The sequence below is a fragment of the Mercurialis annua genome, linkage group LG1-X (assembly GCF_937616625.2).
Source record: "Mercurialis annua linkage group LG1-X, ddMerAnnu1.2, whole genome shotgun sequence".
In the NCBI taxonomy this organism is placed as follows: domain Eukaryota; kingdom Viridiplantae; phylum Streptophyta; class Magnoliopsida; order Malpighiales; family Euphorbiaceae; genus Mercurialis; species Mercurialis annua.
In genome coordinates this window covers 7,307,452-7,321,451 of record NC_065570.1, presented here as the reverse complement: position 1 = coordinate 7,321,451, position 14,000 = coordinate 7,307,452, and the positions used below count along the sequence as shown (strand labels likewise).

Genomic DNA, 14,000 nt, shown 5'->3' with positions numbered 1-14,000 from the left:
AATTGGTTGATTATTTTTTCCATCTCCATGGATTGGACGAAACTAATAAATCAATATTTTATGAGGAAATTCGGCCCAGCACCATCAAAAGCTTATTTATTCTCACTTATACAGACGCGCGTAATATTTTGCAAAATCACCTCACCTATCTTTTTCCTTTCTTCTTTACATATTTTCTTTGATTTTTTTACTGTTCAGGTTTTTGAAATATACGATTTGTATTGCAAAGTAGAGTAGATATCTTTGTGTCAATCAATTCAGATGAGAATCATATATTCGCTGAGATCTTTTCGGCCATGACGCGAAATTTCCATTGAATTGGCTAGGGATTACGATGTTGGATTTGATTTAGTTGTGATCGAATTGAAATCAACTAATGAATGAGTAAAGGCTGCAATAGAATCATCAGATGATTGGATTTGGAGATCAGAGGCAACGACGACGAGACCAGAGAAGAGGTTTTCGTCGAGAGTAATTTTGTTGTTGTTGAGATGGAGAGGTACGCTGCTATTTTCAGTATTGCGGCGACGGCGACGGCGACGGCGGAGGCGTGTCACCTTGATTGAATATATGAGATGCTTGTTTTGTTCATCAAGCACTGCCAATTGACAAGGCACAAACAAATCAATTCCTTCAAACAACTCAGAGCCATCGTCATCTATCGTTTCTTTTTTGTGTTGTTTAATCTGCAAATTGTAAACAGTTTCTGGTTTCCTCTCTCTCTTTCCATTATTCTATTATTTTTTACTAAATAGTTTCTAACAGTTCACTAAAAGGTTACTAATTTTATATATTTTTAAAAAAATTCAGCAAATTTTGAAGATAGTTTCTGATTATAAAGTTTTTGATGCCAAGCTAATATTATTTGTCAAGGCAAAAAAAAAATGAAACTTGTGAAGGGATTGAATCCACTTGATGACAAGTTTGGTGAAAGTATTATTTCTACTGATCAACAGCGGGAGCGTATTGCATTTCTATTTGTATCAATATGGGAACATGAAGATGGCTGAAAATATTGAGAGTGACAAAGAGGTTGAAGTTAAGAAGACGAATGCGGGAGCGAGAAAGACAAAAATGAAAAAAAAGATTTAAAATTGTGATTGTCTAGTATATGGATTTTCAGTTTTAGTTGATTGTTTGGATTGTTTTATTGTACAGGATTGTTTTATTGTATAGGATTGTTTTCTAAACCTATGAATATTGGTTGCTATTTTTGATTTGTAATTTTTAGGACCAGGTTTGCCGTTGGTTAACCAATGGTTAACTAATGGTTAACCAATAATTTTAGATTTTAAAAAAGACGATTTAAGTTTCGTTTGACAGTTGCTGTTGCGGTGGTGAAGGCGGAAGGGTTTATAATAAAATTTTGTAATAATTTTTATTATGATTATATGGTTAATAAAGTGTTGGTAAATTTGAATTGTGTATTTTAAACATATTGTACTTTTAAAAAAATTAATAAATTTATTTATAGTACACTGTTAGTAAATTATCGATAAATTTATATTTAATTTCCATCTTTTAAGAAATTAATATAAATTTTGTGATAGTACAACGTTAGTTAATCGTGAGTAAACCGTCGATAAATTTATAGTTAATTTTGAAAATATTATTTCCATCTTTTAAGAAAAATAGGCAGCAAAGTCGCAATCGTAAAGGACAAACAAATATAGTAAATTGATAGTAGATCAATAGTTAACTACCTATTAGTTAATTGATAGTAGACCGTAAGTTAACTACTCGTTTAGTAAACCAAAAGATAAACTAATTTTGCATATATTTATAATACTGATAGTAAATAAATTGTTGACTATTAGTAAGCCGAATTAAAACTAAAAATGAACTCGTTTTTGATATATTAATAGTAAACCGATAGTTGACTATTAGTAAACTGATAGTAAGCTATTAGTAAACTATTAAAACAAATTGAAACTAGTTCCGTGTATGCATATAATACCGATAGTAAATTGAAAACGAATCGATAGTAAATTTGTTTTTAAAAAGGTTACTAAAGGTTTACTAATAGATTTTTAAGTAAACCGATAGTAAACTATTAATAAACTGTTAGTGAACTAGTAGACAAATGTTTAGTAATAATAACACTTTGTATGAGTATACTATAACAATATGTGCACCATTAAAATACCCAATATACCCAAGATTTCCAAAAAAATTTATTAATAGGTTTCCTAATGTTTACCGATAATAAAACAATTTAAATCGAGATACTATTGCTTTACTAAATGGTTACCAAATATTTTTACTGATAGATTACACTTTCAACTATTAGGTAACCCAAAGATAACCGATAAACATCCCTGAAGTTTTACATCCCTTTAGTATTCCTATAGGTTTAATATTCCAACATTATGAAGGTTTTCCTCTCTCTAGAGCTATATTAGCTTCGCCATTTCAAAAATTCTTACTAAGACCCGCTCTATATACGATATTCATGGAACCAACTTATTATAAATTAAGAAATGAGAGTTAGAGAAAAATGTGTAACTTGTTCTAACATTGAAGATTTTTCTAGATACGAATTTCCGTCTGTACTATTAAGATACCCAGGATTTTCAAAAACGTCTACTAATAGGTTTCCTAATATTTACCGATAATAAAACAATTTAAATCAGGATAATATTGATTTAGGTTTGTTAATAGGTTACTAAAGGTTTACTAAATGATTGCCCAAAAATTTATAATTTAATTACATCTACTTACAATTTTAGCATTATCATAAAACAAAAATCTATAATCTGCTCCAATTTTCCAGTACCCAACAAAATTATAGATATTTAGATAAATTTATATCAAACATATGCTTATACTTGATTTAATCCCGCTATTTTTTTATAACAATCACTAACAATTGATCCTTAATAACAATATATGCAAGCAATTGAGAATGTAAATTAAAAAATACATATCAATCAATAATGGAAAGAACAAATACATAAGCAGTGGGTAGAGTATGTAAGAAATCAACAAAATCCAAAAGAATAAGACAAAAAATATTTGGTTGAATATACAGGGTTGAAAGCATTAGGTTGAGGACCATAATCGGCGGTTAAAAGGAAACAAAAAGCAACCGCCCGTCGCCGCCATCGTCGTCCCCAAACCTATGATTTTAGCAGTGGAAGAATTGCTCAGTAAATCTCCATCGTATTACCTTTATCTTCAAAATTATCACCATCTTGATCATCATCATTATTATTAGACCTTTAATCTTCATCGTCATTGTAATCAATGACCTTAATTTTTTTGGGTGAAAATCTGTAACTTCAAAATTGCATTTGTTTCTCTCACAGACCAACTAATAGAGCCTCGATGCGCATCACGCACCATGAGCAATTTGAAAGTCCGACACATTAGATTCTTCACTTCCTCACCCGACAATTATGATAAATCGTATATTTGCTATTAGAAAATTTAGTTTTGCAACTGAAATTGGTCAAACCGTAAATTTCAAGTAATCTTAGTCAAAGGGTACTCTTGAGAATATTTAGGTGTTTTATAGGTACTTGTCTAAAAATCCCATATTTTATTACCTTCTCTCTAAATTCTCTCACTGTTTTTAGAAATTTTAGCTACAACTTCCAAAGGAGGTGATTTTGGTCTTTTTGTTTTTGGCTCAAATCACTTCCCCACCCTCTGATTTCTCTCTTGTTTTAGCATTTAATTTTGTTTTGTGAGAGTAATCACATGTCTGAGATCTGTTGGTTTTTTTTTTCTCTTTTATGGATTGTCTTACTTTATGAATATTTAATCACCCGTACTAGAGTTTTTGTTCATATACTTTATGAATCATGCTATTTTTTTGATGGAAGTATCTATGGAGCGCATATTTGAAGTGCTTTCAGTAGAAAATTTATTTCTAATTTTCTCTTAAAAGGAATCATTTAAAGAATAAAGACTGAGTGGAGCGGATGAATCGCCGAGTTGCACATTCAATGAATATTTTATTATAATAATAACAATAAAAAGAGAAAACATTTGAAATAATGAAATTATTAGGCCAAATTGTAATTTTGGGGATAGTAGGAGCTGCCATGAGTCCACGACTCTCCCTTAGTCCCTTGTATGATTGTATCCTATGTCCTTATGCATCATCTCTTTTGGAACTATTAATCAGTCCTTTTTAACGCTCAAATGAAGATATATGTCCACTTCAAGTCTTGCTTTTGATTCAAAAACAAACATGAAAAATTTATTCCCTAAGAATACAACTATATATGGTTTTATACTTTAATCTCAAGCAAAGTACAAGTACAAATCCTGTTGAAAATGACCTTTGCTATGCATTCTATTTGTTTCTTTCTTTCTTTTTACACCCTCTTCTTTTGAAAACCTCTTGTTTTTCCCCTTTATTCTTTGTCTCTCTTTATTAATGATGAATTGGCCAATTTTAAGCAAGAAGATTTATAAAATTGATGAGAAAACTTTATTTTAAGTAGAAGATAATATCACTTTCACTTTTTTTATTCCATAGAGATAATATTCTCTTTTAAATAATACTTTTTTTTGACAAAATGATTTTATATATCCATTACTATAATTAAATTGATAAAAATATGTTTTAAAAATAATTTTAACATTTTGATGCTTTAATTTTAGAGTTACGACAATTATATCTAAAATATAAATAAAAAGGATAAAAAGTTATTAATAAAGGTAAAATAATTTTTTTATTTATAACTTTGAACATTTTATTAAATATATCTCTAAAAAGTTTTGGAAAGTCTAGTTCGTCAATTTTATAAATTAGTACAATTATATTTAAATTTCAATTCAATATAAAATTTTCTTTTCTATTTTGATCAATCAAATAAATCCATATAAGCAATTTACGTCGGATTAGACACAATCTGAATATTTATTTTAACGGGATATATTGACCAAATATTTTAAGAATACATTTGATAAAATAATTAAAATAAAAAATAAAAAAGGTCATTTTACCTTAATAAAAATAAAGTACAATTCACTTTGACCTATGTTAATTCGAAAAAATATTTATTTTGACATGATCTAAAAATCCCGTTTATTTTGACCTCTGTTAATTCGAAACAAGTCCAAAAATAATTTTACTACATAAAATTCGAACCAATTGAAATAAATTGTAAGCAATGGAAGTATAGTTGTGTTCCAGTTTTTCAGATATAGGTTATATGGTAAAAAGTCTGGTCATGACGATTTTATTAAAGAGAACATTCATGACATAAAAAGCCTATTGCAATCTCGTTATTGGTTGCCATATCTAACATCCGACTGATCAACCATCATTTTTATTTTTTAGGTAAAATAAAATGTCGGCGAAGACGATATACGGGAACTCCCACTCTTACTATAGTTGTGACCTATACGTGGAATTTTTAATCGGTTATTCCTTTTTTTTATTCTAGCGAGTGAAGTGCCCATAAGTGTTGTTAATATAAATTTTTTAATTCTATATATTCAGAATATTGTTAAAAATAAATTTTCTTATTATTTATTTAAAATTTATTTTTAAAATTTAATATTTTTTTTTTCAAATCAAGTGAAATATTGTTCAAAGAAACAGGAAATAATATTTTTTTACTGACGGTCTTGCATGTGACTCTCACACACCTACAATAATTGTGATACGTGGCTCCATGAGTTACCATTAAGGAGCAAATTACTATGACACCCTTCACATTTGATATAATTCACAGTTTAGTCCCTCTTGTTTGAAAATTGAACTATATAGCCCCTTACTTTTAGTTTTTTCAACGATTTATTCCTTCTATCCATTTTGGATGTTAGTCAACGAAGTCAACGAAATTATATGGTCCCCCACTTTTGTTTTTCTCAATGATTTCACCCCTCACTTTTTTTTTATCAAAGATTTCGTCCCTCAGATTTGATAATTAATTTACCCATAAGTCCCCTAACTTCGTTGACTAACACTAAAACTGGATGGAGGGACTAAAATATTGACAGAAGCAAAAGTGAGGGGCCACATTATTAAATTTTCAAACAGGAGGGATTAAAGTGTGAATTATGTCAAATATGAGGGGCTTCATAGTAATTTGCTCTTAAATTTTCAATATGGTACCGTGCTTCCATGTGCAACCGCCTTTTGTTGACGTACTGGAGAGCCAATCACACGACTGACAATTACTTTATAAAATTAAATTTATCAAAAAGACATTTTCGTAGTTTTTTTATTATTTTTCATAAAATTATATAACATTTGTAAGTTTTCGTGAAATTTGGATTATGTTAATATTTTAATTTGTTTTGACGAAATATTGGATTTTTTATGAATTTTAAATTTTTAATTTTTTTTAATTTATTTGAAAAAAATAAATTTAGAGGTTGATTTTTTTAAAAAAATAATCTAATCTTATAACTAAATTAACTAATAAAATTAGAAGACAAAAGGAATATCTTATAGTTGGTTAATATTGAGGGGTAAATAATTGAATATTAAAACGTGAGACAAGAAAGAGCAAGTTTGGCTAAAACTCACGGGGTGGTATAACTATCCCTTATTTTTACCAACAATTTGTATCTCAAATGATATAAATATTGGACACAAAATATTAAAGTCATGGATTGAATTCCACCCACAAACACTTCCTCTTGTCTAATTATCAAAAAAAACTATCCGTTATTTTTATAATAATTTATTAGTGTATAACATCAAATGATAGCCATTGTAAGCATGTGCGGATCGTTCTTGATTGTGATTGTCAAACATATTGTTGCTCCCAGTGTGACCTTACTTTCCATCTTATTCTATTTTTTTTATCTGATTATGAGGTGTGCTGAACGACTTTCAACTATGAAACGGTACCTTTAAACCTTCTACATTCAGACTAATCTCCACTCGAGCCGGGTAGGTCTCTTGCGGAAGGTAAAACTCTGATCCCAAATTTTAAACGGCTGCATTATGTATACATGAGTACGGTTCGAACCCGCGACCTCACTTAAACTAGAAGAGCGCCTTAGCAACTCATATATGCCTTGGAATTTCATCTTATTCTTTAATCTCGAAAAAAAAAAGCTAAAAAGAATTAATTCGTGTTGATTAATCGGTAAATTTATTTTACAAATCCTAGAATCTTGATCTCTAAAAGCTCTAGTACCATGTAGAATACCGGTTATTTATTAAAAAAAAATGTTGAATACCGGTTTAGAGAAGAAGGACAATATGTTATCTTCCTTGTATTGAATAATAGAGCTTAATACATGAAAAAAAAACAGTGGGATATTGTCAGATCAACAACTAAATAAAGATGAATGAATTGCTGACATTCTCTATCATGTCATATCCAAACGAGAGAATTTTGGTACATGCTTTTAACTTTAACCTAGTCCGTCATATAAGATTTTAGCTCTAGACATTTTGATTATAGATGATAAAATCAAACGACAGTAAACAACCAACGTTTTAAGAGCAGTTCCGGAAAACGTAACAAGCACTTGTAACTACCCGTACAAGAAAAACCTGCCCCTATTTCTGTAATTTTGTTGATGTGCAGCTATGTAGCACGGAAACGGAAACGGGAAACGGAAACGACACGAAACGGACACAGGGATACGGCGAATTTTTAAAATGAAGGACACGAAACGTGGGGGAAACGTGTAAATAATAAAAAAATAAGGATATATTTATATTATTAGAAATTATAAAGTTCTATATATATTAAATTTTATTTATATATTTATGCCAATTAATAAATTAAATAAAACATAATTAAATCCAACAAAAATAAGAAAATAAGCTATATTATAGATAACGTAAATAATAAAAACTGTAGGTAATTGATTCATAAAAATTATTTATCGGGGATTTTTTAGGTTTTTTTATAATTATATAATTTTTTTTATTTATGGAAAAGGCCCGAAATGTTTTCTTATGAGTTTTCGAGAGTTTCTGAGAGTTTCCGGTTTCTGAAACGTTTCCGAAACGTGACACGCAATTTTGTCGAAATTTTCGTGCTTCATAGCAGTGCAGTGTTACTAGTTCTTGATTTTTTCCGGCAAGAAGGGTCGGCAGACCCTCCTCGACCTCCTGGATCCGCTCCTGAATGATACTAATACTAGATAACAAATTCATGAAAAAAACATTTAAGATTTTAGACGAGTGTCTAATTATAATTTTTAATTGTAGTAATCATGAGGATAGATCAGAGATACATGACTGTGAGGATAGATCCCTTCTACATTATAGAAATTTAGTTTACATTAATGGGTTTTCTATTTTTTTTCTTTTCCACGAAGCGGATATTAATTTTTTCGGGCCATTCAATTTAGCTAAAATCACAAAATGGATATTATATTCTAAAGCTTCAAAAAGATCACTAAATTATGGTTTTATTACAACGGAATGTCACTCAGTGAAAAACGCTCTAAAATGTTGCGTTTTTTCCTATATTGTATGCGAAGAATATAAAAAAAGATATAACTTAGTATTTTATTTTTGGTGATGAGAACTCACTCTACTGAGCCGAAATTTAATATCATTATCAAACCCCGGAATGTGGACCGGCCGCAAGCCCACATACCTGGTAATTCCGGACTATAATGGCCATCAACCCAACCTCAACCACTCCATATTAAGAAAGGACGTAGCCGAGATTCGAACCCGCGACCTTTGGCGCTCAAATGGCTGAGACTTAGACTACTAGACCAAACCCGTGCGGGCTGATTTAGTATTTTCTTTAAAAGAAAAATAGTAATTTCATACCCATTTTGTAATTGGTGAAAAATTCGATATTCTTTTGTAATGAAATTTAATTGATATGGCCACAGTTACCTCCCATTGCCAATAAAATCATACTTGAATGACTTCTTTTAACGATTTGAAATATAATTTCATTTCTATAATTTCAGATAAACCGAGAGTTTAACCCCGTAAAACACTAGTGGTTTAATTTTTGGGTTTTTATTTATTCAATGATTTTGTAAATATACAAGACACACAAAAAAAACAGTAACTAATGTGTACTTCTTTTTTTTGGATAATTAATTACTTATATGCACTTGATCAAAGATGTGTGAAATTGGCATGTAGGACCAACTTATCTCTATAATCATCACTAAAAAAGAACCATGCACTACACGTAATTCCATTTCATGCTTTTGGAAGTCTATAAAAAGGGGCATTAATTGATTGGCAACTCAGAAACATAAACCATTCAGATAAATAATATGGCTACTACACGGTCCATTGTTTTACTAATTCTTATGATAAGCTTACTGGCTTATACACACTCAGCAATAGCAGATGATGACATCCCACAGGATTTTGATCGCAGTTATTTTCCACCTGGCTTCATTTTTGGATCTTCCACCTCTGCTTATCAGGTCATATATATATATATATATATAATAATGTGGCAATAACAATGATAATTTAATATTAATTTTAAAACTGTTATAATATTATATGAAAATTATAAATTAATATTTGATAGGCGTTGTAAAAAATAGACAAAGTAATTTTTTATATTCAGAATTTTACTGTTTTTATACCTCTAAAAACTGATTTGAACATTTTGTACATCAATTTCACAAATTGGAACAAACATATGTGACCATCAATTAAAATCTATTTTCAGATATAAATTTTTATTTTAAACCAAAATAACACTTACTGAAGTGAAATTAAAGATAAATCGTATAAAATAATTATTAATGGAATCAAAAATTAATAAAAATAAATCTTAAAAATAGACATAATTTGAGGTTTAGATATATTTATCCAAATTTATAAAATTGGCAAATTAACATGTCCAAATTATATTTCCGAAATATGTTTGATAAAATGATCATTGTGGATTTTAAAAATCATTTTACCTAATTCTTTTATCAATCTAATGTTTATGTTTATAATGTGAATTCAGATTGAAGGTAAAGCAAACAAGAAATGCAGAGGACCTAGTATATGGGATACATTTTCCCACGAGCAACCAGGTCTTTAATTTTCATACTTATGGTGGTGAACATTATAAAAATAATATTTATAAAGTTGATTTTTTAACATAATTTGCATGAAATAATTTTGTAGGGAGGATAGCTGATGGTAGCAATGCCGATGTAGCAGATGATTCCTACGACCGCTACAAGGTATCAACTTTTCTGAAAGTATATACTATAATATATATTAGTTCTAATTCTCTCATCCATCTAAGTTAATATGGATCTTTCATTGCAGGATGATATTGAATTGATGGAAGATATGGGTCTCGATGCCTACAGATTCTCCATTTCATGGTCTAGGTTGATACCTAGTACGTGTTTCTTCACTAATTCTTGTCCTAGCTTGTCTTTGCATGTGAATATGTAAGCGTGTTTGTGTGTATATATCTATGCTATATTAACTTATTTTGCGTTCCTTTTTAAAATTTTAAAATATCAGGCGGAAGGATAAGAGAAGGAGTTAACGAGGAAGGGATTGAATTCTACAATAGGGTTATCAATGAGCTTATAGAGCAAGGTCACAACTCTACAAACTTGTTCTTGATGGATTCAAATGATTTTCTGTAATAATTATAAGCGAAGTGAAATTATTGATCAATAATTATAACTCATTTGCACATCTAATTGGGAAAAAAATCATTAAGAGAGTCCGATAAAGTGAGGTCTTTTTGTTCTAGTAATGAATTTTTATTGTGCAAGTCAGGGAAAACCTCATCATACAAGAAATGCTCCATACAAGCCGAGATATATATGGCAACACTCGAAAAAAAATTAAACAAAATTGACAAGATTTAAAAATCATAATAAAAATAAGTTATAGTCAATGATGTTTAAAAATCATGCTATACATGGTGCTAATGTAAATAAGAATTTCTTAATGATATAATTCATGCAATTTCTGTAGACTGATCTTAATTTTTTTCTCATGTATTGTAGATATGGAGCCATTTGTAACTCTTTTTCATTGGGATGTTCCTCAAGCCCTAGAAGATAAATATGGTGGCTTCTTAAGCCGTGACATAGTGTTAGTATACATTAATTAATTCACAGCTTCTGAGTCGATAATGCATAATTTTATTAACTAAAAATATTTATGTATGTGATTATTACAGGAAAGATTTCAAAGATTTTGCAGAACTTTGCTTCGAAAAATTTGGAGATCGAGTTAAAAAGTGGATAACTGTAAACGAACCATGGACTTTCTCATCAATGGGTTACGACAGGGGTACTTTGGCCCCAGGGAGATGTTCAACTTGGGTGAATAAAGCATGTCAAGCTGGAAATTCATCCACAGAACCTTACATAGTTAACCATAATCTTCTTTTTGCTCATGCAACTGCTGCCAGACTATATAGGGAGAAATTCCAGGTATATTATACTAGAACAAACTCTAACAGTATTGTCATAAAATTAAATACTATTAATTCTTAAATAAATTAAGTTATACTTAATTCTAAAAATTAACATTTAAGTGTTTTTTTTTTTGTATTCAACTATATTAATGCATGTGCAAAGGTAAACCAAAAAGGCAAGATCGGAGTAACAGTTGTTTCCAATTGGTATGAACCCTATAACTCTGAGGATCACCATGATCGAAAAGCATCTCTAAGGTCTCTTGACTTCGTGCTTGGTTGGTAAGTCATCTTCCAAGTTATAATTAAGCTAATTAAGAATAAAAATGTATGGTTCTTTTCAATTTAATATATATCTACTAATTGTTTATTAATATTATTATAGGTTCTTGCATCCTTTGACTTATGGTCACTATCCAGTAAGCATGCAAAAGCTAGTTGGAGATCGATTGCCAAAGTTTGTGGGTCATGAATCTGAATTCGTCAAAGGAACATTTGACTTTCTTGGTTTAAATTACTACACTGGATATTATGCTTCTTCAAATTTTAGTGTTGATCCTGATCCAACTCATCTTAGTTACTCAACTGATAGTCATGTCAATGTAACAGGTACGTAACTACTTTTATTGAACTTCAAGATTATTAACAACGGAAAGTTTTTTAGCGATTTCAAATCAAATTAAATCTATATGATAATCGAGTTTTGCTACTAATAATTTTTTTTCTTATATCAAAATAAAATGAAAGTTTATTGACAACTTAAATTTAATATATTATAGTTATTGTTAGTTCATCAAATATCTCATCCTTGCGAATAATATGTTTTTTCTTTTTTTTTACAGCTTACAAGAATGGTGTACCAATTGGTAAACCGGTTAGTGTGCTAAAAAAATCAATTCACAGTAAAAGAAAATAAAAACAGAAAATAATTTTATTATCTGATAAATTATATGTTTTGCAGACTTCAGTAGAATGGCTATATGTTTATCCACAAGGTATCCGATATCTTTTGAACTATACCAAAGATGTGTACCGCAATCCAACAATCTATATTACTGAAAATGGCAAGTCCAATTTATGATTCTCATTAATATGCAAATAACTCTTTTTTCAGATATACATTTAATAAAAAGTAGGCCATTCTCACTCTATTAGACATAAAATTAATTGATAGCTATTTATATATTCTTCAAATTTTCTACTATAATTATAGGTATGGGTGAAGCCAAAAATGAAACATCCCCAGATAATCTCGATGATCCTTGGAGGAAAGATTACTACAAATCCCATCTCTGGAATGTGCTCGGATCTATTGAGTGAGTTCATATATTTTGTTCGCTTGATTTTCTTAAAAAGACTATTAGTTTAGAATCCAACTGTCGGACTAGTTCAACCGGCTGGTCCGACCAAAATGCAAAAATAAATATTTTACATTTGTAATAAACTTGTTTTTGGAATGCAGCAATCACACTGTCCCAGTAAAAGGTTATTTTGCATGGTCATTTATGGACAACTATGAGTGGGCAAGTGGTTATACAGTGAGGTTCGGACTGTACTACATAGACTACAAGAACAACCTCACCAGACTTCCGAAAACATCAGTCGACTGGTTCGAAAATTTCCTCGACAGTGGATACCGTACTCTGAAATCCGCCGCGATCAATGAAGACGCTTCGGTGAACGCTAATGATGTTTAATAATGCAATGCTTTTATTACAGTGTGCTGAGAGATAAACTCAGATAATTTATATTTTAAAACATGATATATGTTTAGTTTGTTTTTATATATGGTTTTGTTGAAGTCTAGATTTATGAATGAGTTTGTTATGCTCAAGAGTGTAAGAGATTCCAGAATGTAATATTGTGTATTTGTGTATGACTATTTGAAGTTCTTTTTGTTTTCCATGAATAGTATGCGTAGCTGGGTAATTCTTCTTCTTCTTTATATAATTTTAGTATGTACGAAGCCAACCAATCAGATGTTAGAAACTAGAAATTCAATATATATATATAGAGTTTATTTCTCATTGGTTAGATCTATGAATAGAGTATAGGCCTGATAGTAAAATAATTAAAACTTTTGCGCGGGTTGTTTCAAGGAAATTACACCCTTTTTTCATTTACAAAAATATTAATAATATTTACAAAAGTACAAAAAAATAAAAAAATAATATCAAACATATGGTGTATAATGTGGGTATATTATCAGTATACTAATAAACTAACATTATATTAACATTTTATCAACATTATACCAAAATTATACCGATATTATACATACTAAGATTTCATTAATATTAAATGAAAATTTACCAAAATTTCATCAAATCGTATACTAAAAATTAAATTAATAATATACTAAAATTATACCAACAGTATACCAAAAGTGTACACATCAAAATATACTGAAATTATATTATTACATCAACATTACACCACATCGCATACTAAATATTAACCTAACAATATACTAAAATTATATCAACAATATACAAATTCTCTAGTTCATTACCAACTATAGTAAAAAGTACATATAAAAAAAATATACATATTATCAACTAAAAAATATATATAAAAATTTATAATCGGTATACCGAAAATGTACTGAAATTATACTAATAATAAACCAAATATTATTTTAAAATTATTTAATTTATAGTTTTAGTATTCCAAAATTATACCATAATTATAGCGACA

At 29.3% G+C, this 14,000-nt stretch overlaps 1 protein-coding gene across 2 annotated transcripts; it reads left to right on the top strand.

The window, feature by feature from the left end:
• Positions 1-9,146: 9,146 nt before the first annotated feature.
• On the top strand, positions 9,147-13,212 carry LOC126666196 (beta-glucosidase 24-like). Of its 2 annotated transcripts, none has more exons than XM_050359196.2 (13): positions 9,147-9,336; positions 9,876-9,945; positions 10,040-10,098; positions 10,187-10,262; positions 10,391-10,468; positions 10,888-10,975; positions 11,064-11,319; positions 11,467-11,585; positions 11,689-11,912; positions 12,146-12,177; positions 12,265-12,298; positions 12,517-12,619; positions 12,766-13,212. In XM_050359196.2, the coding sequence occupies exons 1-13, from the start codon at positions 9,181-9,183 to the stop codon at positions 12,998-13,000; spliced, it is 1,530 nt and encodes a 509-aa protein (XP_050215153.1). In that variant the 5' UTR covers positions 9,147-9,180; the 3' UTR covers positions 13,001-13,212. The 2 variants fall into 2 exon arrangements, with proteins under 2 accessions (XP_050215153.1, XP_050215152.1); XM_050359195.2 differs by having other exon boundaries at positions 12,265-12,367.
• The last annotated feature ends 788 nt before the right edge of the window (positions 13,213-14,000 follow it).